At 37.8% G+C, this 23,678-nt stretch overlaps 1 protein-coding gene across 1 annotated transcript in view; it reads left to right on the forward strand.

Annotated features, from left to right (window-relative positions):
* Positions 1-22,961, forward strand: part of LOC112947840 (protein FAM13A-like) — a 41,737-nt gene extending 18,776 nt beyond the window's left edge. Inside the window, exons 6-9 of the mRNA XM_026039986.1 lie at positions 6,124-6,283; positions 9,395-9,478; positions 22,166-22,338; positions 22,955-22,961. Coding sequence (XP_025895771.1) covers positions 6,124-6,283; positions 9,395-9,478; positions 22,166-22,338; positions 22,955-22,961 — 424 coding nt within the window. The remainder of the gene's footprint in view (positions 1-6,123; positions 6,284-9,394; positions 9,479-22,165; positions 22,339-22,954) is intronic.
* Positions 22,962-23,678: the final 717 nt, after the last annotated feature.

Below are 23,678 nucleotides of genomic sequence, written 5' to 3' on the forward strand. Positions count from 1 at the left end.
AAGGGCCTGCTACTTCCTCTCGAGCCTGCACACATGAGGATATCTGCAGAAATAGTATTGACTTCTGCATAAATAATGCAACTGTCTTCTGTTCTTAAAAGTTCCTAGAAATGTGTGCTGGTTTCCTGGCTGAATTTTAGAGTAATATATGATGGTATTTCTTGTTATTGTAGAATATTTGCTTGCCTTCCTGCTCCCCCCGCCTCTTCCCCCACCTCTGGTCAAAGCACTTGATGCTAGCTGTTGTAAAAGCTTCCATGGTTGGTGTGACATACTAATTCTAAAGTGTATGCACTTTTTATTTTACTCTTCTTATACATCTCCTAAGAAATCTTCCTGTAGTTAATATCACAGAATTGTTTGTTTTGGATAAAAGCGTAGACCTTTCTTACACCCACCCCTCCAAATTTGGTTCATACATGCTCTGCCAAGCAAAATAGATTTGGGAAGTTTGATGAAAACCACGTGCTTCAGGGAGCTATTATTTTCAAAACTATTAATCTTCAGCAAGATCCCTATAGAGTTTTAGGCTCCAGAATAGCTATTATGGGTATTATAGAAAGTAACTAAATGGAAGGAGTTGAGAGTTATGTGTTATTTAGTTTATAAAAGACTAAACAGTGCTTGTAGTTTTCAAACTCTGAGTAGTTTTATAGAGTTATTTTTTCTTAAAGAAAATTTTGAGCATTGATCAACTGTATTTTTTAGATAGTAAAGTACTTAAGAAATAATGTTGACTTTCTGTGATGGAGTTACATATATTGGTGTTTTGTGTAGTTTAAATAGCTGCAATTTGCCGATTATCATCTCCTTATGGAAGGACTACATAAGTCTTCAGGTATAGGCCCTGCTATTTGTGTAAAGACTTTTGAGTGGACTTCTCAATGCGGTGAATGCCACTGCATGAACTAAGTGGCCTGGACATTAACAGATATGTTTCTACGAATATGACTGGAGGTATGAGAGAAGCTTGTAGTTTTTTCTGCCAACTCTTAAAATATTTGCACGAAAGTGTCCAGAGGCAAAAGTGTCAGTTCCATAATGGGATAATGAATTCTCTGTTGTGCTGATTGTTAGTTTTAGTCCGAGTTTGGACTTAGGTTTAGACTATTGACATGAATATGTACAGCAATGTTTCATCACTTGGGTTTTGCTCATAAAATATGTCACATGCCTAATAAATCAATACGTATAGAATCTGGTCAGGTCTTAGAAATCCGTGAATGAAGTACATAAGAGCCAGACTTAGGAGACTGAGAGTCCTCCTTAGAGAGGAGATTAGATGCAAATAAGTCTGCATGATAACCACATACAACAAGTTATTTGGGGGTTATACCAGATGTAGCCCTGACTTGATAATGTTTCCTGTTTGCACTGCTGAGAACTGACATGCACTCTACATTTCTGACTTGATTACCTTCAGATGAATCTCACTGCTTTCAGTTTAGAAAACTCAAGACAGGGGGCAGGCAGGGAGGGGAGGGAGGTAGAGCACGAAGCTTGAAGCTAGGAGTGAGGAAAGGTAAATGGGCTATTGAGTAGAGAGGCATTTCAGAGTTTCAGGGCTTCTGTTGACTATGTTGCTGAACTTGTAAGAATTAAACATCATCTAAATGTCTGGATGGATGACTTACCTTCATTTCTAGCAACCTTGGAATGTGCATGGATTACGCACGTGGAGGTGAAGTAAAAGTCAAGAGCCTAAAATGGAAATCTTCAGTAAGCAATATCAGCTTTTGAAGCATTATGTGAATGGACTTTGTTTTTAGGCAGTAGCCCCTATGTTGCATCAGTCTCAGTGTATTTGAACCTGTCCTTCTCCTATTTCTTACTGAAAATTAGAGTATGCAGCAAAACATTTATTACAGGATTTGTATAGATCTACTCTGCATTTGCCAGCAGAGTAGGAGGATTTGATACGAACAAGAATGCAATATTTTACAGCCTATAATATGTTTTTTAAAAATGTCAAGCACAATATAGGAAGAACAAACTTGTTCTCACCTCTAACCATATGAAATATTCATGAGTGGTATTTACTTTGAAAGAATATGGATGGCTATATACATATTGTGAAAATATCTCTGTTTCCTTCTCCTGTTGGTCTTCTGTTACTCCATTAGCTTTGTCGTCTGACATCTATTGGATGGCCTGTATGTAAAATAAACAGAAAATTGCTGGAGATTTTATGGTCTCTTTATAAACAGAGAGATGTTCTGGATGAATTGCAAAATGACAGTGGTATTCTGCTAATCCCAATCTCCCTTAAAGTTAAGAGTTTGTCTGTGATGATCTAACTGATGCTAGGTGCTTTGATAATTATTTTCATCCAGCAGCTGAAATCAAAATTGTCATTATTTTTGTTTTGTTACCCTTTTCCCAGATAACTTGGTATTTCCTCACTCAAAAAACCTACTTGAAAATAAACAACTGTTCTAGGCTGCAACTTTTCTTGCTTTAGATCCTGATTCAGGAATTAGTGATAAAACATGCTCAAAACTTTAGCCGAGGAGCAGTTTCACCAAAAATAAATAAAATAACAACAAAAAAACCCACCAGCAAAAACAAACGTGACTGTGCGTTTTTGTTCTCTTGTGGTCTTGGTAAAATTTATGTTACAATTCCTGCTCTATGAAGCTGTCTTTGTTCCGTGTAAGCACAGTTTGTAGGTGGAGTGGAGACAGAGGCAAGTTTGGAGAAAACATTCATGTGTCCTTAACGTCCTCAAACAGAGGTAGAGGAGCCCCTCCAGTGAGGCTGCAGGGGACCATTTAAAAACTCCTGTCTGTCATGCACTGTCAACCTTGCTCTCTATGCCCTGTCCTTCCCCCACATCCCACTTGTGCTGCTCCATGTGTGCCCCACCCAAAAAAAAAAAAAAAGAAAAAAAAAAAAAGAAAAAAGAAAAGCTTCAAGCCTTAATCTCACAGCCATAATCACGATGGGAGGGGACTACCTTATGTGGGAGGTAGGCAACAGATTGCTCGTTGCCTCAATATTTGCTTGAGTGCAATTTTATTTTGCAAATGGCGCTCTTCTAGGAACAAAAGCTTTAGAAGAAACATGAAGCCTTTATCTAAAAAAGACTTAATATAAATAAAATACTTTGCAGCAGCATCACTCTTGCCGCTCTGCACTAGCTCCACTTTGACAGCAGGTGCTGAGTTGGCATAACCCCTAAATTATGAGTACAGGTAGTAGTCTGGCTCAGAATTTAAGTATTAGGTGCTTCCTTTCAGAGACTGGGACGCTTCTGGAAAATCTGAGTAGCAATTTATGTACTTGCATTTGCTCCAAATGCATGAGAACACAGTTTGAATATCACAAAGAGCCTGTAACTTATTTGCCTAAGCTGCAGTAACTACCTGTCCTAGCTCATCTACTGTGCTTTGAGCTGCTTCTTGGCCTTCAATATTTTGCTGCAACATCAACAGAAATGAATGTATGCCTATTCTCAGCAGCACCTGTTTGTAGTGTAGGTTGAAGTAAACTACCTTCATCAACCATTACCTTTCTAGACTGAAGTACGGGGCTGAGTTGTGTAAGATGAGGAAAATGAGGTCATGTCTGTTACCAATGCAGTAAGATCTGTCTAGACAGACAGAGCAGACAGTGAGAAGTTATAATCTCTTTAACTACCGCAGCTCTGCTTTCAAAACCTTCTACTCTACATGCTGACATGTTCATGGACACAAGAGCTGTAAAGAAAAATCTATTATAGTGTTCCCTCTCCCTTGAGTTCCTTTATTTTGTGAGATTCCCACAGAAGACTGGTCAGCTTACTTTGCAATCATTCTCCCCTAGAGGCAATGATTAGAGAAGACAGAGCCCTTAATGTTATTCATGGTCAGATGGCAGTGCTGTCATTCCACACAGCTGCTTCTGCAAAACCCATTGAGGAAGGAGTAATATGCCTAGAATGGCATAGGACACCTCTGGAAACTCAACATGAGCAGGAGCATTTCACAGGGATAACACCAGTTCTCAGTTATGTTGGGGAGCTATAAGCAGCTGCTGCATGGGAGATCAGTCCAGCTGCCAATGGAGAGATGACTATAGCAGGAGTCCTTTGGTCCTACAGAGCCTTCAAGTGATGCCATCTCAAGCCAGATAGTGTCACTTTTAGACATGTTACTGCACTGATCCAAGTGAATTCTGTGCACACTTTTTAGAGTAGCCAATTATTTGTAAACTTTGTTTTTCTTTTTCTGTTAAACAGTTGTTTATTTTCAAGCAACATCTGTTTAAAAGCGCTCAGTTAGCATTGAGTTTTGTTTTGTTTTGATTGTGTTGCTGTTTTCTCTGTAGAATTGGACTTGGACTTCTTTTTTTTTTTTTTTTGATTCCCTGCTCCTTCTTTTTAAGTCTTTCTTATGTTTTCTATATTTCCTGGTGTGCTGTCTCTGCCATTCTTTGTAAGGTCTTTAGATGCGTCACATCCATGCAGCTGCTTTATGGATGTTTTACAGAAGAATGAGTCTACTGGAAAATGCTGTACTATGCTGAAAAAGCATTTTAAATGCTGAAAAAGATTTTCTAGGAAGTCTACGTTTGCACTTAAAACAGGACTTCAGTCAATGCTGGACATCAAAGCTAAATAATATTCACAGAAAAGCCTGCATTCCAGAAAATGGAATTTTCTCATTAGATGATTAAATTAAGGGTCTTAGTGGAGGGAGCATTATACATACATAGAATTTACATATAAGTGTGTATGTATATATATATATGTGTTTGTGTGTGTGTATGTATTTATATACACAATAACCATGTGGCCAAGTGATGTGAAACATAAGGAATGTAACAGAGCATGGACTGGAACACAATACTGCTTACAAATCAGTGCTTTGTCTCTTTGTCTGTGTGTACTTTCAAACTCTGTTACAAGCATTCCTGCACAGGAATCCCATTCAGGAGGGCAAGAAGTTGCATCTTTTCACCTTCTTCTAAAGCCAAGTAGCTGGGCTATCTTCCCAGGAAGTGGAAGCTGAAAAATATTTCTGTCTTTTCATATGAATCTTTCAGGGTGTTCTGGAGAAGGCAGCCTCCATCTTTGTTTTTTGAAATAGTCTATAAGATATAAGTTTTTTTTTAATGAGAAGGGTTGACTCACAAAGTAGGTGAAGAAATCTGGTATATAGCCTGGGGTCACCTCCTTACAATGTAGCGATCTTGCTTAACATTTCCTAATACTGTCCTGTTCAGCACATGGCCTTGGTATGTTTTGTGTTTTGTTTTGTTTTTTGGTTCATTCTTCTTATGTATCTTTGAAGTCATTATAAATCATTTTTTGAGATATCCAGCTTTTCCCATTGAGTGTTACCATTGGAACATCTATCGTATGAGGAAAGACTAAGTGAACYGGGCCTGTTTAGTCTYGAGAAAAGAAGGTTGAGAGGGGATCTGATTGATATGTATATGTATTCACCTGAAAGGTGAATGTAGGGAGGAAGGGGCCAAACTCTTCTCAGTGATGGCCGGTTGACATCACTGGCATAAGTTGAAACAGGAAGCTCCATCTCCATGTAAGGAAGAACTTCTTTACTGAGGGTGACAGAGCCCTGGAACAGGCTCTGGGCAGGCTCCTTGCCCAGGAAGGTTGTGGAGTCTCCTTCTCTGGAGGTCTTCAAAATTCACCTGGATGSCTCTCTGTGCCATGTACTTTAGGTGTTCCTGCTTAAGCAGGGGGTTGGACTAGATGATCTCTAGAGGTCACTTACAACCTTAACCCATCTGTGATTCTGTGCGACTGTTTGGAGAGTTTTCAGTGCCTCATGCTGGTTGTACTGCAGTCATAAACCCAACTTTTAAATATGTGATCTAAATTTATGATGTGAATATATGGTGGAGTTGGTCCCGTCTCATTTGCTAGTTGTCTCACYTAGATCTCTGCCTCGGTTCTTTAGAGTAGGCAATTTGACTAGCAGATAAATCAGTGGGAAAAACTGCATCCAATTGCTCTAGTTGTAGCCTCCAGAGATATCCTTTGTTTTCAAGACAGAGTTTTTCATGTGTCTTCTAGCCAGCTTGTATTTGCAACTGAAATGTCATAGGCACTTTGTGCAGGAACATTTGTCTGTTCAATAGTTATAACACTGCACTACACATTCCATTCAATTTCAGTGTGCCTTCCGGTTTTGAAGGGATAAAGGAACAAGAGATCTGCAACAAGATAATGACTAAAATGCTTGAAAACTACAGTACCTTGTTTGAATTAGAGAGTTTTAAAAAGGATGAAGAAAAGCCTGCATGCGAAGAGCTAACAAGAATTATTTTGATCAAAGTGAGTATCTTTAATATTTCCTTTTCTTACAAAAAATCAATAGAGAAGATTAATTAYATGCTTAAATTCAGAAATGTTTAGATGAGTGGAGGCAGAACCTGTCATAATATGTTCTGTAGTATTGATTGGTGTGTGTTTTTACAGATCRATTCTGCTCATAGGCTAAATTTTGTCATTAGTCTGGAAATTGATTCAACAACTTCACTTTTTATTAGTTAAAGTGTTCCCTGTTATTGGTATAAGAAGTATATTATCTAAAAAAATGAACATTTTGAAATGAAGAGAAATGGTTCTAGGAGACCATTTATTCTCTGAAGATCAGTGGTGATAGGCTTTTATACTTAAAGACGGTATGAAGTCTTTAGCCTTTGCCACTCTGATGCCTGCTTGTCTCATACACCTTCCCGGGTCTAAAAGCCATATTCTATCTCTGCTTTGCTCCCAGTTCTGTAAAGCCTCCTCTTCCTTATTGCTCAAGCATATCATAGGATTATAGTTAGAMATGATGAGATTTTTTTTTTTCTAGATAAATCTCCTACAGAAAAAAAAAGTATAATTTTCACAAAATGGAAGCTTTCTCTTAAAATAGCTTCCATTTCACTGAGGAATTGAACTTTTAGATCCCTGATGCGTTGCCTCGATTGTCCTCTGTCCACCTGGTAAAATGAGATAGACAAGATCTTCTGGGCAGATAGCCACCAGGTGGAAGCATAGCATGTGCTTTTTCTTTCTTAATGGATAGTGCCACTGCTGAAGTTATTTATCTATCTGAGCTGCTATGGATTTATCACAATACGTGCAATATCTATGTATTATAAGACAATGTTATTTATGTTCTATTTTGAAGCAGAATTCCCATCTTGTATGTATCTGATTGACATTTGTGGCAATAAACTGAGTGATAACTTGTGCATTTAAAGATTAATCAGACTGAGTTGAGGAATTACTAATTGTAAGTTTGAGAAATCTATGCGAGTAAGAATGGTTTTCAACTGGGGTCTTTTTTGTCCAAAGATCTTGAAAGTGCTGTTCAAAATACAGCTGCATATAGTCCTATATYGTACAGTCAGCCACTGCTGTGTGCTTTTAACTGTAGTAAAATGTGATCCTTGAAAAACAGTGGTTAACAAGTTTTTTCACTGGTCAAAGATAGACAGTAAAGAGTATTTTTACTTAGTCTGAATGGCCAGGGGAATCAGGACAGGAAAGATTTATGAGACTCAGCCTTGGCATTACCCATTTCACTGATTTCAGATCAAATATGTCAGCCTCTGAAGTGTGATGATTTTTAGGTCACTATTGTCTCAGAATGTATTACATAGCCAGGTAAGTTTTTTGGTTTTTTTTGTTTTTTGTTTTTTGTTTTTTTTTCCCCTTTTAAGCTTTCTGCTCTAGTGCCTTTTTGAGAGAACACTTTTCATTTTAAGCGTTCTTACATATATTGGAATAGAATGCAAAAGGTCTTTCACTTCTTTCCCTGTTAGGTGATGGAGCAGACAGTTCCTTTGATGCAGAAGAGAAAGCAAACCAAGTTATGTAATTAAAACTATAACATTAACATTAATTTAAAATTAAAATGAAAAAGCCTAGTAAGAAGTAGAAAAGATCAATTTCAAAGTTGTAAGTGCTATGAAAGTGCATTCACAGGATGCCTGGGCAGCATGATTTTACTCTTTGAGCTTTGGGAACCAGTATGTTGTTGGCTTTTGCAAAAAAAARAATAGTTTCAAAACAACAAAACCTTTTCTGCAACGTCAGGGCTCTGGGTCATTTCATTATATATGCAAAGGACACTTAAGAGCAATTCCTGTTGTTTCAGGAAAAAAATATATCCACTTCTAATCCATGTCATACTGCCCTGGCTAAGCCTGCAGGGTCTAGATAGTTTCCTGTATGCTTCTTTAATGCCTAAGACCATTTTAGCATGGTGTTAATGATTGGGTTTCAGTACTGGATTAATTCTTTCCCCACAGAAGTTAGTGGGAACTGATCCCTTTTGAAAATCCTTTTTAAAGGTCTCAGCCAGAGTTTATATTTCAACCAGCATTCCCTCATTTGGACAAGTCATGCTAGTTCCCTCCTGTCGTGTCCAGAGAGCATCAGAGCATAGGAACAGGTTCAAATAAGAGGAAGATGAGTGGAGAGGTCAGGGACAGAAAAGAGCACCTGTGGAAGTCTATCTCCACTTTTCTGTTTAATATTTTCTCAGTATTTACTTCACAGTTGTCCACCAGTGAGCAGATGGACATGTTTGTAATAAGGGTATATAGTGATTCAGCCAGAATGACATGTTAGGACGTGAGCTGACAGGAAATGAGCAATATGAGATTTGTAGAGGAAAGTTTAGAAGCTTCCAAACCCTTCGCCTGTAGTAGATTGTTGAATCTCAAGTTGGGAGGATTGTTATGCTTAGGCTGTGATTCAGAAGGTAAGGGAAAGATCAGATGAACCTCAAACAACTCCTCGTATAATTTTGAAAGAAATTGTTATACTCCTAGCTCATCTCCTTTTGACAACTCCATATATGTAGAATACTTCTGCTCTTGAAAGTAAGAGCAGTAAAACATTCATAACTAGAATATAAAACTGTCACTTGTGGTGTTACTAAATACTCTCCTGAATGTGTAMTTATATTTACTAATATATTTAAATATTTATATTTACTAATATATACAGATACATTGAAGTTAAACTGTGTAAACTAAAAAAAAGGTTTTGGTAATATATCTCTAGGTAGAATTTCACTACAGCAATATTTTAGCTTTAGCATATTATGAGAATGAACCAGCTAAATTTTAGCAGATTTAAATGAATAGAGGCCTATAACAAACTTTACTTTTTATTCTACTCCCTGTATTTCTAGTGTACGGTTACTCTCTTGAACATAGTCAGCCAGTTTTGCAGTTGAGATGGGTAGGAAATTTACTTCCATTATTTGGTGAGTTTTTCATAAAGAAATGTCCAGTAGTAATCATTGCCTATTACCAAGTACCATGAATGTGGAGAAAATAAAGTCCTTATGTGTCCACACCTGTATTTGAACATTTTTTATTCATTGTCTCTATTTTTTATTTTTGTTTTGTTTTGTTTTTTGGGGTCACCATGGTTTAGGAACCCACTTGGGAGAAGTCCCTGTCAGTCAGTATGAAAACATCTATAGAAAAGGAATCATCAAAGTCAGCACCAAGAAATAAGGTATAGTAAAATGTGCACCTAAGCCTCTGTTCTAGCTAGTTGCTTCTTAGCACCCTTGCTGTATCCATGGGGAAAATAGGGGTTTGGTAGGAAGCCGAAAGTTTTTTTACTAACAAATCTCTCCGTTCCTCCTCCTCAGATTTTCCAATGTTTGTTCTGTTTCATTAATTARTCACAAAATTAATCATGTTAAAATAATAGGCATTGTTCCCAATAAATCGACAAAGTCAGTGCCATCTTTGTAACAATATCATATAGCAAACAATCAGAATCATTTTAAAGGGATGGAAGTACATACATTTGCTTGCTTATTTTACTTACAAAGTAAGACATTTTTCAGCCTGTGAGGCTTAAATTCCTTCTGACCTCTACTCTTTATTTTGTCTGTAATACTTTTAAGATGCAGTCTTCAGAAAGGCTTGTCGCTGAATGAACTGATCATCCCATTATAACTGACCAATGAAGTGCTCACTGGCCTCAGTAGCAKTACTATGTATTTTTGAAAAGCCCTCCCTTAAATACTGTTAAGATCAGAGTATGTCTAATAGTCATTGGGTTGGTACGTCTTGGTGCAACTGTAAAAGCCATTGCCTTGCAGGTGCCCCGAGATTTGCTTGTAATATGCAAGACTGAGAAGGGCAACAGAGTTTACTGTGCAAGGTRCACAAGGTGACAGGCATGCTCTATGTGTCTGGCTATGGAGGTTCCTGAAAATCTGATCTATSCCCTAAATCCCAGCACCGTTTGACCTTGATTGCTGGCAGTGATCATCTCAGTTTCCATATTAAGAAAGAGTCCTCTGTGTGCTAGAAATCTTAGAGGGGTAACTAAAACAATATAGTGACACTTTAGACTATAATTTACTGCAACATCATATGCTCCTTTTAAAAGAGACACTGCTGAATTCTGTGCATGAAAAAGATTTCTCCTTGGGAATGTTTTGATTTTTAGATCAGAAATGCAACTTAACTTTTCCAAGGCTGTTTTAAAGCTGTTGTAACATGAGATGTTAGTCCAGAGAGGCAGAATTTCTCCCATAGTTAGGTCATGTTTTTCTTTTAGATCATGCTTTTTCCAATTATGGATAACTTACAGTAAATAGATAAATCAGATAGCTGTTTTCAAAATTTCAAGGGAGAATAAAATGTTCCTCTAGTACTGATTTTAGCTTTGTTGTCAGTAGGCACAAATACATATTATRCAAACCCAGCAAGAGAACAATATTGTTGTGTCACTTTGTCAAGGTTTGGGGTTTTTTTTTTTTTTTTTTCGGTCTGAAACTCTGCTACAGCCTCCTTATTGGTATTTCAGCCAYGAGAAGCTCAATTGTTCTCAGTAAATGATTAAATGGTATGTTAGCCCTGCTAGCTAATATATACTTAAGTATATAATTCTGTATATGTATATTTAAATATATATACCTACATATATTTATATAAAAGTATAGATTCTGGGAATGGACTTGGAATATGAATTTCTCAGCTCTCTCAATTCCTTGTCAATGTCAGGGGAAGTTACATTCCACAGGAGTACATTTCCCTTACAGAAAGATGCCTGTTAATTGGGCTTTATAGGTCCTAGAAGTAAAAACAAAACAAAACAAAAAMACTACTACTAGTTACCTAAAAGATAGTCTTTATAACCTGAAATTATTTCTGCTCATTGTATTAGTTCACTGTAACCGTATTATCAGTTAAATTTCATCAGTATATATTAAGTGATCCCCTTGGACTGCTAGAAACGTTATAATTTTTCTCCTAGAAAATACCCTAATATTACATAGAGTTGCCAACATTCGGTCTTATCACAGGGTCACATGTATGGTAGGGGTCATTACTGTGTTTGTCATTTCCTTTTTTATATCATAATCCCTTAAAAAAAATAAAAGGGTTTCACATCTTTCTGTTGCTTTTGTATCACAGTTCATGACCTTTGTATGTGTTTTGTGGCAATCTCCTTAATAATTGCAGTATAGGTTAAGGTTGTACTGAAGTGAAGCAAAGTAACCTTTAGCTGTTTATGCAGAGAGGTCTAGTCTCAGGTAAGAGGTCACGTACATAAATAGCCTTGGGAAAACAAAAGGAAATGAAAAGAGGACTGAATAGGTTATTAACTTAATAGCTGAAAAGCAGTGATGTGTCTTTGGCAAACTGTAAGATTTTGCTCTTTATTGCTCCTGTCCGGAAGAGCTTTGCTGAATTCTGATTGCCAGAAGTATAAATGATAGCGAGATAGGAGAGCAGATAGATATCAATTTGGCTTTGTTCTTCTGTCTATAGGTCAGTCACAAGGGAGGTGATGTCATATACTTGATGTTTCATCCTCCATTATTTGTGGTGTTTAGATAAAAGAATGGTTAATAGTTTTACTAGCATTCTTCTTCTAACAAGGAAATTTTCATAATTTTCTAAGTACAGTATACTCAGGGTGATTAATTAAGGACAGGGTAGTTAATGCCTGTTAAACAGAGATTTAATTTTTTTTGTGTTCATATTAAATCATTGTCTGTATTTTTCCTGAAGACATCTGTCTGATGAACACCGAACAATGACAGTGTAAGCTGACACCTGATTTTAAAAAGGAGTTATTCCATCAGATTAACATTCATGAAGTTTGCTGTGGACCACATGAATTAGGAAATATCTTTACAATTCCCAAGCTGTTACCTGCACAGTTTTAGATTTTAAGCTTTTTTTTTTTTTTGGTGTTTTACATGGCTTATGGAGTCTTAATCAACCATAAGCTATTTTCCAAGATCATAGAGAGAAAGAGATTCCATGTTTTCTTAGGCTGTAAGCAAGAAGAGCCACAGCTCTGAAGCACTTCTGCTTGTGGCACCCTTGGTAGCACTGCAGACTGTCTTGTCCGAGCTGCCGTGCTGTGATGGAACCCTGTGCAGAGGGCAGCCCTGAGTTGGATAAATAGTTCTTCATCCAACAGTAAGCAGAGAGCCAGAAACTCTGAAATAGATTGTATTTTTTTTGCCCACGGACGACACCGCTGGGCACTTTTCTTACAGAATATGGCACAATTGCCAGTGTGACCCTGCTGATGCCTACCTCTGTGAGAGACTGTGTTACTTTGGTATTTGGGGTGCTGCTGAGATAAATAAAATATTGCCACTGTACAGCCGCTGACCCAGTAAAGAGGCAGCTGCTGCAGGCAGTCCYGGTGAGATCAGCTATTGCGTATCTTTTATGATCATTCACAGCATTGAATTCACTGCATGATGCTATAAATAGCAGCTCATCCCACGTAAGAATGCCTGGCCCAGCACAGATTTGAGATCCTCCAACAGTGCCCATAAGCACATGATGAGGGAGGAGTAAGAGGAGAGCAAGGCATGTCTGATATTTCCTTCATTTGCTCTTCTCACTAGCTTCTTGAGGCTTTCCTGGCTTTGATGTGATTTGTGCATTTAATAATGCCCAAAGTACTTGTCTCATCACCTTTAGCACATACGAACATTTTGCTTCCGCTATGTCATGTGGCAAGAAATTCCACAAATTATTTCCTGTTATGTGAAGAACTCGTTTTGTTTGTTTTAAGCATGACTTTTACTTGAGGTGGGTTTTTTTTTTTTTACATTGAAGGAGACAAAGAAAAGTCCTTCCTTTCTCTGCCACTCGTGATTTTGTAAAATTCTGTCATATCTTCCCTTGAAGCTACCATAATTTTTTTTTTTTTTTTTTTTTTAGTGAAAGATTAGTACTGACATTTGCAAGCTTAATCTCTACATTGTCAACAACTGGTTCCTCTATCAGGGCCTTTGTGTAGGAGTCTGTCAGTAAGCAAACAAGCATGTGTAATAACACTTCTATTTTGGGACTCAGGGCCAAATGTTCTTATGCTGTATATTGGATGACATTTTGCTGAAGTTCAGGGAGCTGTACCTTCTTTCTATCAGAAAAAAATCTGACTTGCTTTCTGTGAAAAATGAGTTTCTAGCTTCACAGTGACATAAGTTTGTGCTTTTTTAAGTAAAGCCTTTTGTATGTTAACAGGTTATGCATTTTCTAGCAGCACTAAAAACTTATGTTGAAAATTAAGGGGGTTAGTTTCCTTTGATTGTGCAGTTTTTTGAGGCCAAAGGGAGATTAATTGATAATCCAACTAGAGAAGAAAATATGAACACAATACTGATAATGAGGTGGTTTCAAAAAGACCTTGGAATGCCAAGTTATCAACGAAATATGTTTGACTGCATCATTAAAATAGAGCACATTCTATAATTATTGCTCTTACTCTTTTTTTTCCCTAATGCCCTCCTAAGCTAATTGCTATCAAATGCATTTAAACTCTTGTATTCAAATGCTTTTAAGTTGTACTTTTAGAGTATAATGTGTGTAGTGACTAAAAAGACAACAGAATATAAAAATTCCCTTATTGTACAGCTTATCTCTGAGACCGCACCACTGAAGTTGAAACTTAGCAGTTTTTATCCCCATTCAACATTGCGTTGAAAATGGTAAAAGCACGGGTTATATTTTCTTCAGTTTGAACTAATTATTCCAGCCAGATAACAGTGTAAGATGCAAGTATATTCTATGTATTTTTCTTAGCAGAAAAGGAACTAGCACAGTTTATTCGGCCTCAAAGAAGAAAAAGTATACTGAATAAACAAAAGCTTACTATAATAGTGCCTATTTTATCTTTCTGATGAAATTTACCAAGATTTTTTCAATGTTTCTCATCCTAAAGCCAGTAGTGTAAGTATTTGTGATGTGGGAGGTCAGGGTCTGCTTGTGCCAGGGTAAGTGTTTCTTATTCTCTTGTGGTAATGTTAGTCATCTCCCTAAAATTAATTTAAATATATAATTGTGAGTAACTGATCTCTCTCACCATTCCATCCTAGTCTGTCTGTCCGTGTTACCATAAAGTGCAGCAATAGTTGCTGAAAAAGATGAGTTGCCAAACAGTTTATAGCCTGGCTCTGATTCGACCTCTTCTTTAAGGATGCCCTTGACCTACTGTGTTTCTTCATTCAGGTGGGAGGAAGGTAGAAGCTAGTGTACTCAACCACCTGTCTTTATTGGCATCAGCACTTCTTGGCATTAAAGGATTATTCTCTTGAAGAGTAAATAGGGCAAAGAGTATTCTAAGGATGCTCTAATCTTTTCTAATCATTCAGATCTCTATAGTTAATTGGTTTAAAGGTATATTGAAGTGGAGTCTCATGCATTTAAAACTTACGTTTTGTATGATTTGTAAAGGAACTGCCAGAGGGGAATAATGCTTTGCTGGTAAGTTATCCTTACGGAGGAAAAGGACCTATTGCTTAGGTCAGTGTAATTTATGTATTTTTGTTACAAGAGTACTGGGTTGGGTTAACTTGAATTTTCTTAGCTTTGGGGTTGCTAACAAGTCATCTCTCTTCTACATTGATCTTTGTCAGTTAACATTCATAGCAGTATAACTGAAAAGTCTTACTCGCATCTCAGGAGGAACTGCTGGATAAACCTGAAGCTAAAAAATGTTTTCGGGCATGCCTGACAGAGCTAATGGACTTCTTGAGCTGTTAGAGCARTATAAAGTATTTGGAATTTTGATAATGGTAGTAATGCATCTCGCAGAAACTAACAGTCTGTGCTCCAGAATGGGCCAATGGGAGTTATTACTAAATGATAAGCTTAGGAAGACGGGAAAGCAGCTAAATTCAGTAACAGATATGGAAGTTGACTAAAGTTTTGGTTTTTGCTGATAGATTTCTACCAGGGCCATTTGTCAGAAACATTGCTTATCAGAGATAAATAGTTACGCGGATTCTCTCTAGCTTTTCCCCTGTTCTTTTGCCTTCCAGCATAGAAGAGGTTAGAGTCCAAAACCTTGGTTTTGACAGGGCGTTGTACAGAATCTGACTATTAGGTGCAAAAAATCTTGGTAATGGAAAACTTTCCTTAGTAATAAGGATGACATGGTGGGGCTTGATGCTGTGGTCAAAACCTGTCCAAACTAGAGGACTTGTTGKAAAGAGTCTTGCTTCATTCAGAATTGACAGATGGGAGAAGTCAGTTTTCCCAAGTGGGATTGCCTTTCTGGAATAAAAGCACAAATATCAATTTACTTGCATATTTTTATCAACAGAAATATGAACATATGGAAATATGGCTCTTTGGGTCTTTGCAAGTAGGAGTTAATTTGACTGGACTTTGATGTTTTTAGTACACCATGTGGCTTGCAGGTGATTAACTTCGTATATGCACATTTGGATGTTATGACTTATGTTTATTATTTGAATCCCAATAGAAGAGAGTGTTCTAAAAGGTCAGGTCTTTCTAAAGATGTACAGATATTTAACCTCTAAGAGTAAAGTTAAGAGCGGATGTAGCCATACTCAAATGTAYCTTAAAAGAGTTATTATTTTTGAACTGCATATTTGCAGGATGTTTAAAAGACAAAATAAGCTCCAAAATACATATTCTGACCCTCTGAAATATACTCCGTCACTTGAATGTGTCGTAATATTAGAAATGAGCACGTGTTCCTTCTTCCTTCTGGGATTTAAAGGGTAACATCCAACCAACRGACAGTCACTTAGAAGCTGATATGGAAGAATGCAACATAGCTAACAGCAGATTCTCCACTTGAGTCATGCAGGGAGTTCTGGTTTTGAGTTGTTTGTTACAAGCTCACACAGTGGTTTGTGAACAAGTACGTATATGTTCATATGAACATATACAACTTGAAAATACGTTTTTAGGCTTCCTTTTTTTTTTTTTTTTTTTCTGGCAGCTTTTATCCTTCACCCTTTGTCTTTTGCATTAGCAATGAAAAGTACCTCCCTTCCCTTATTAAATATAAAATAAATGTTTTATAGTTAAAACACCAGCCAGCTCATAGGTGGAGTCGTTATAATACTGGTTTATCTTTGCCTTGTAAAAACCACCATGGGTTTGACTGATAGGGAGAGGATGGGGAATTTGTAAGTATTGGAATAAACTGTAACAGATCTTTTTAGAGAACTGTATTACTGTATTGGTATGTTTACTGTATTAGTATGTTTGTCTACACTGTCTAGTACAAATACCGTCTCTTGCCAGAGTCAGTATTGAGGAGAGTTGCACAGGTTAATGTTTAATAGATTTTTGAGTAGAGCTTCTTGCCATATTTTCAGCATGCATCTCTTCTGTTCCCTTAGAAGCATTTTTTTCTGCATAAACAAATTATGTGATGCATTATGTGAAATGCATCTGTCTGCATGTGCCCTTACAGGATCTGTGACAAATTGTTAGATCAAACGGTTATCTGCTTTTAGGTTCACGCACTTGTTCTCATTTTCATCTCCATGCAGCTTTATTAAAACAAGTATTGTACTGCTTGATTCCTGCAATCGCTATTACATGCTCATCTTAATAGAGCTCAACCTACGTTATGCCTTATCTGTGCTGTCTGGAGCAGTGCTGATTTCTGACTTCTACTAGAAACAGTGAAAGAAGAATCTGATCTAACACACCTRCGTGACTCACTTCTCTGTCGAGTCATTTGTCTGCAATGACTACAAATTTAAATTAGAGATATACCTGTAGTTAAGACAGTGTCACGAAAGTGGGAGATGGAAAAGACCTATGAAATCACCTTGAAGATCATATTACAGTACAGAACATATTTTCCTATTCTTTATCTAGTTCAGAGGTAAATGTTCCAGGAAGAGAAAGCCTACAACTGTTGCATGGTTTAGTGACGTTTCTGGTGGAGTCTTAATTCATTTGTTTTTAACATCCTGTGTATAACATTGTATAACTTTCTTCTCTGGCAACAGGAGGAAAATATTTTGAAATTCTTTCATTGAAATGCATACATTTCATGTCACATTTTAATTGTCTGCTGTTGATTAGAGGTTATTGGAAAATGCACTAGTTGAGCTCAGGTAGATACAATACCATTTTAGTGGTGTGCTTGGAAGTACTGCTTCCCCCTCTAAAATTTCCAAGGCCTGAGACTGTTTGGTACAGTTTGCAAACAGCATTCCTTATTGCCAGGATACAGAAGTGCTTGAAGTTTGGGTAGCTGGAGTGAACCCTTTTGGTCATTGTTTCACTTCTTCAGATTCCTTTTTTAGTTAGCCATACAGAATTATGGGGTAGGAGAAATATATATGTAAAACTAATTTATTTTCCCTGAAGGATCTGTCTACACTTGATGGTTTATTGTGCAGTACACCATAGTGCCAATGGTGAGTCTTAGGCAGCAAATTCTTTCATTACTCTGTAATACTTTGTCATGCTGTGAGGAGGAGGAATACCATACATGGAGAAAGACAGGTTTCTTGAAAGTTTGTTTGAGTCTTTTACTTACATGGTCTTCAGGGGAGCAGATCTGATTTTTGGCATAGCTTCACACTTTCTAATGCAGAAATCCTTTGGCAAACACAAATGTGTTTACCCCTAAAATATTTAAGCWACAGGAAGGATTGARGAATGTAGTGGGCACTGTGCTCACTTACCGCTGTTCCCTGGCTCTCGATGATCTCGTTGCYGTTTGCTCTTTTAACACTACAAATGGTCTTTGCAGAGCATTTACTTTAAGATTCCTTTACTAGAGAGAACATTTTTATTTTAAGCATATATTGAAGTTTCAAGTGAAAAATTTTGCAACTGCAGTAACTTACTATAATTTCACTGTCACTATTTTTACAATTGGTCAGCTGCAGATATGAACAGACAGTCTGTCCTCTAGAGAACTGAAAGCAGATATCTCCAGTTGTAGGCAGCATCGTAAGTTCATTCCTGTATCTCTCTCCKGCACGCAGTCACCAGGGCATGTTTATGCTTCTTATTATTGATCCTTATCCTTGCCATTTTTATAGAATGTTCTTATTCTTGGTTCCATTGTTTTTCTTTCAAAATGAGGAGAGTTCAAAGAAACCAAGTAAATGACAGGCAGAAATTGCAGCCACTGGAACATCTGTCTCTTTAGACACTTGTCCATGTTAAGAGTTGGTTTTAGATATTTGTATCACCCTTGCTGTGTGTTGGAGGTGAGTTGCTCTGAGTCTACATTCAGGATGACAGCTGAGGTTGGAATTATCTTACTCTCAAGATGACATAGGCTTTGCTGCTGCAAAGAAGTTTCAGGTAAGAGCAACCAGAAGCCTTTGAGCTGGTGGCAGGATTCGCGGTGGTGCAAGATATCTAATGTGTGAGAGCAATGTTGGAATGGAACAGYAAAGCTTGATTAGATCATTTGAGATAGCAGAATGACTGGTATTTCATCTTCATCGCTACTGTGCTTGATGCTACATAAAAATTCTTATGCTGAGAGGTAGCTACCAGTATGAAGCAAAAGCATAACAAAGATTCAAAGCAACAGTATATCCATTTTTCCCGTGTCTGTATGTAAAAGAGCAGTGCAGGGGAGAGGAAAGCAAAAACATGTTTACACTTCAGTAACTGCTTTTAGCTCTGGGACCAGCTCACCCCTGTTTTGTACTTGATGGTGGTGTTCACAGTGCATACGCTAAATTCCGAAGCTAAGAGAAAACACAGACATCCTGTTGTGTTAGTGCTTTGCCTAGGCGTGCAGACACAGCAGTTGTGAGGCAGGGGAGTTCAAAGATGAATCTGTGAGTGACTTTGCAGGGGAATGCGGCGCCAGTCTCATACTTGGGAAGAAGAATGACACTGCCACCAGTTAGTATGCTGAAGCACCAAATGAAAAGAATTAAAACTGAAGCACTCCTGCTTGYTTTGCTTTTGTGCTTTTTTTACTGTCCTCAGCATACCTTTCTCTAAGATTCCTGTTTGGTGGGAGTAAATTGCAAATTGCAGATTTAGGCACTGCATTTCTGTTTGGAGTGGATTGGCTTCATACTCTGCTGCGGGCCGCTTTTCTTTCCCCTCCCACAGACCTGTGCCTTGTGAGAGCTCATTTTCCCTCTGCACATGAACCTCCTAACCTAGAATGTCACCTGTTCTGGGTTTCTTTCTGAAAACAGACCCCGTGTGCCAGTCAGAAATCGCTCTGAGCGTGTCGTATCACCAGTGAGTTCAGTGTGACTTTATCAATTCAGTGTGACAGGTAAACAGGAAAGGGTTTGAATTTTGGTTTTGGATATAGAAGAGAATTAGTGACTCTGTCTTGCAAGTATGCATTATTGCTTTTGTTATCTGTGCTGACTCTCTGCTAAACCTGGTAGAAATTACTGAGTTACTGATCTTCATCTCCCATTGCCTGTCATTTTGGATGATGTGGCATTTTTAATTTGAGAAAGAATTACCAAATCCAAAAGATTTTTAAAAATGGTATTGTAGGTTGTTCTTAATGTGGCTTCTCCCTCACCCTTTTTGTCAAGTACCATTTGCTTAGAAACAAATCTTTTTTTAAAATGAGGGTTATCTGTTAGGATTTCATGATTATTTATTTAAATTTTTACTCAATTATTGATATTTATTTACTTGAATTACTTATAATGCTATTTAATATACAGTGTTTATAGGATTTTTAATATATAGGGTTTATAGGGTTATATAATCCCTATTTAATGTTCATGCATAGCTACAGGTAGAGGAAGCTTTTTTTTCTTGAGATGAGGTACTTGGAGAAGTTGAGAATCTGCATCTTCACACTGACAATGCCCTTGCCCCTGGCTCCCCTTACTAAACTTGGTGTCGAGTGGTTGGAGTGAATGATCCCTACTCTTCAGTGGCAGAGGAAGATGAGAGTTAGCATACCAAATCAGATCTTTAGAGCTTATGGTGTATTTATCTTTGATCTTTGAACCTAGTAACTCCTGACAACTCGSAGGGAGATGAAACAACTATATGATTCATTTAGTCAGTCATGAAAAATATTCACTGTGGCTTGTGTGGGATGATGCCACTCTGACTGGTCAATTTGTGCCTCTAGGGCAGAGTTTTTATTACACTTTCTTTATCATCCACCATCATAAATATTTATACTGGTCATAATAGTGACTAGTCCCTGCTAAGTCTGCAAACATAATTCCTTGCATGTGAATGTTTTGAACAGTGAATCTTGGAAGTACAACGTGGAATTGGTGGTGTAATAATCTCTTGTAGTCCTTTGCTTCTTGATGTTCTGATTGCTCATTGCTAGGTCCCCTCCTTCCTCAGTACGATTAAGATAAATCTGAAATGAATACGTATTTGAAATTATGAAGTAGTCAAGCTTTGGAAGCATCACATTYCTTAGCATAACCTCTGGCTACATGTTAGTCCATCCTTTCAGAGGCTGCAGTCTGAAACTATAACATAAGAGCCCATAAAACACATGGCTCAAGCTGATTCTGGTCTTTGTCAACTGTAGTCTGAGGCTGAGCTTCATGAGAGAAAAAGGAGATTAATGTTAGATGATGAGCTTTTCACTCAAACAAAACCATGTTCTTTAGACTTGTCCTTGGATTTATAGTTGCCGTCTTTATTTGTTTACAAATATTTATAGATCTCTCTTCTGCAAACCAGTTTAATGTGAGACTTCTCTGTTTCACTGTGAAGCTCAGTATGCAGCTTCTCACACCCTTCAGTTGGCTTGCTTGGAATGTAGAAGAGAAGAGAAGCAACACAGGTTGATTTTGCATTGTGCCACGGTGTTAAATCTGAAGGGAAAAGATGAAAAGCATCATAAATAAAATGTGAAATGCTGTGAGCAAAAAGAAAAAGCACAATATCGCTTCCAGATGTCATTTTGAGGGAAGCAAAACACATGTTATGGAAGACGGAGACACAAATAGGTAATGGCTTTCCTTTACTTTAGTAATAGTTTTTAGAGTATGGAAAACTGAAAACAGTGGCCTTATAGAGCGGTAGTTCTTAACTGGGCAATAGTGAGTGGACTTAGTAAAACTTACTCAATCTTCGTCATTATGTCATTTGTCTGCTATGGACACCRATGCAGAAGAAGGTGTGCAACAAGGACAGCTAACAGACCTCCTGCAAACTTGTTAGCATGTGACAAGTTAAAACCTGTAATAATATGTTACAACATGTAACAAGGTTCCTTTTTTTGGTAATGCAGAGTTCTTCTGTGTTTGTTGTACCCTTGTAGTAGCCTTCATCAGGGATTTCAGAGATTATCCCCAACTTCTCCCACGGGGAATGTTGCAACTCATGCTGATCCTAAAAAGAGATGGTTGGAGAAAATTACAAAATGTTTTACAAAGCATYCCTTGTTTTTACTCTTTTACACCATAGCAGTGAAATATGATTGTCTTCCTAGTACTGTCTTGATCATACTACATACACTGTTGCTYTTTTGTTCTCTCAAACATTGTTGCATGATATTTATGCATACATGCACARATCTGCTGCAAAATTTTCTCTGGAGAACTACCGGAGACAAAAAGCATTACAGCAGTATCATTTCTTTTATTATGCATTTCTTTAGCCAGCATCAGRAAAGAAGGATTCAGTGTTTTCTTTCTAGTCTGTTTTCTGTGATATAGAAAATAAACTTCAATTTTTCTTTTTACCTTTGTTTTGCTAATTTCATTATTGCCTCCACTCTTGCAATGGGCATATCTTTTTCTTCATCTGTAGACTATTTAAGAAAATCTGCTATACTGAATAGAAGCTTTGACTTGCACTTTTTTTTTTCTTTTATTTTGTAGCTTGTAATATTATTGACAGTTTGCATACCAGTAGGCGTATCTTTCTGCTGCAGATGATCTAGCAAGGTTGCTCTACCTTTTTTTCATTACATGTTTCATTTTTATTTCTTTTGCTTCTGTAGATGACCAAGTCCCCAAGGAAAGGATCTATCCAGACATGCCCAGTGCCACAACCAGATCTGTCCGATGGAATGCCTCAGTTCAGCCTACGATTAGGAGGCAGTAGCTCATGTTTGGAGGAGATGGAGATAACAGATGAAATCTCCTTCATTAACAGTGCTGCGTTTTTCTCCAGGTTAGTGCTTCATTTTTGTATTTGCTTCCTAGTTTACTGTTTTTACTTCCTCCGTGGGTTGCAGTGCTCAGCACTTTGGATACTTTTCTTCCATCAGTGCTTATAAAGACAGCATGCTGTTGTGCAATGCAAAATAACAGGTGCCACCCTGTTGAAGCCATATGTTCCAGCATATGCCCAGCAAAACCAGACGTGTGCTTTAGTTTGCCTCTCAAGTGTCTTGCATGTGAAAACGACCTAATGTCAGCTACTAGAAATGACACTGCATGCATGAAAGATGTGACCAAAATGTAGGTGTCTTCCTTGAACGCTTAGGCATATTTGATTTGCCTAGTTGAAGTCCTAACAGTGAACTTCATTCTCATTCTCAAAACAAAAACAGAAGCAGCCTTGCAGGAATTTTTCTCTYTCTGGCAGTATAGATGAGACTACTACTCTTGTTCAGACGAGTCAGAAAAAGAAAGGAGTATATGAATATCTGTAGTTTCAATTGATAGTACTTTGTCAATGAGGTGAAAAGATCTTACATGAGTGATGTGCAGTTTGGTTGCTTGAATTCCATTGTTTTTATGGCAGTGAAGTGAATTCTCTTAGTCGTTTCTTGTTGCTCATGCAGAACATGAAAGATTAAGATTACTACAGGAAATTAGTGTATGTTACTGAAAGATGGAGTTGGCCTCATGTGGAGAAATAGTGTTATTTACATGTCATGAAGCACCACATGGCAATGTCTGTGCATAACAGTGCAGAACACAAAGCAGAGCCAATACTGCCAGACATGTGACTGAGTGACTTCACTGTGTAAGTGGGAGATGGGGTGCTATTCTCAGCACCAACACAGACAGACACTACTCAGYTTACAAGACATGTTAGCAGATTTTGAGTCATAATAATGACGGTGAAATATAGCTGTTAAATTTGGTTTCCAGCCCTTGCAGTCACACATCAACTTCTAGCTGTGTCAGTTGTGCAGTTCAYCATTCCCCATCCTGCCCCGAAAGCTCCTGCAGTCAGAGGCATCAGGTTAGTTTAGACATGTTTTTATTAATTCAGCTCCTTTTAAATGAGCTGAGTTAGGAAGCAATTACAAAACAGGTCAGCTGGCAGGAGTGAGGAGGCAGTACATTTCCACTGGCTAGACAGGGCCAAGCAGGTGTGACTGGCCTGGAAATTCTGACCTCTTGCACTGGTATGCTGAAGCTGGCAGGGACAGTGTCCCTGTGCTCTGCTGTGTGCTGCAAGGTGTAAAGGAAAACCAAGTGCTYGAGAACTGAAACAAAGGACTGCTGACTTGCAGGTCTGGCATGGCATGTGTGACAAACGTACCTAATGAGGTGTTC

Source organism: Nothoprocta perdicaria, unplaced genomic scaffold (genome assembly GCF_003342845.1).
Source record: "Nothoprocta perdicaria isolate Ctin4 unplaced genomic scaffold, notPer1 scaffold_249, whole genome shotgun sequence".
Lineage (NCBI taxonomy): Eukaryota > Metazoa > Chordata > Aves > Tinamiformes > Tinamidae > Nothoprocta > Nothoprocta perdicaria.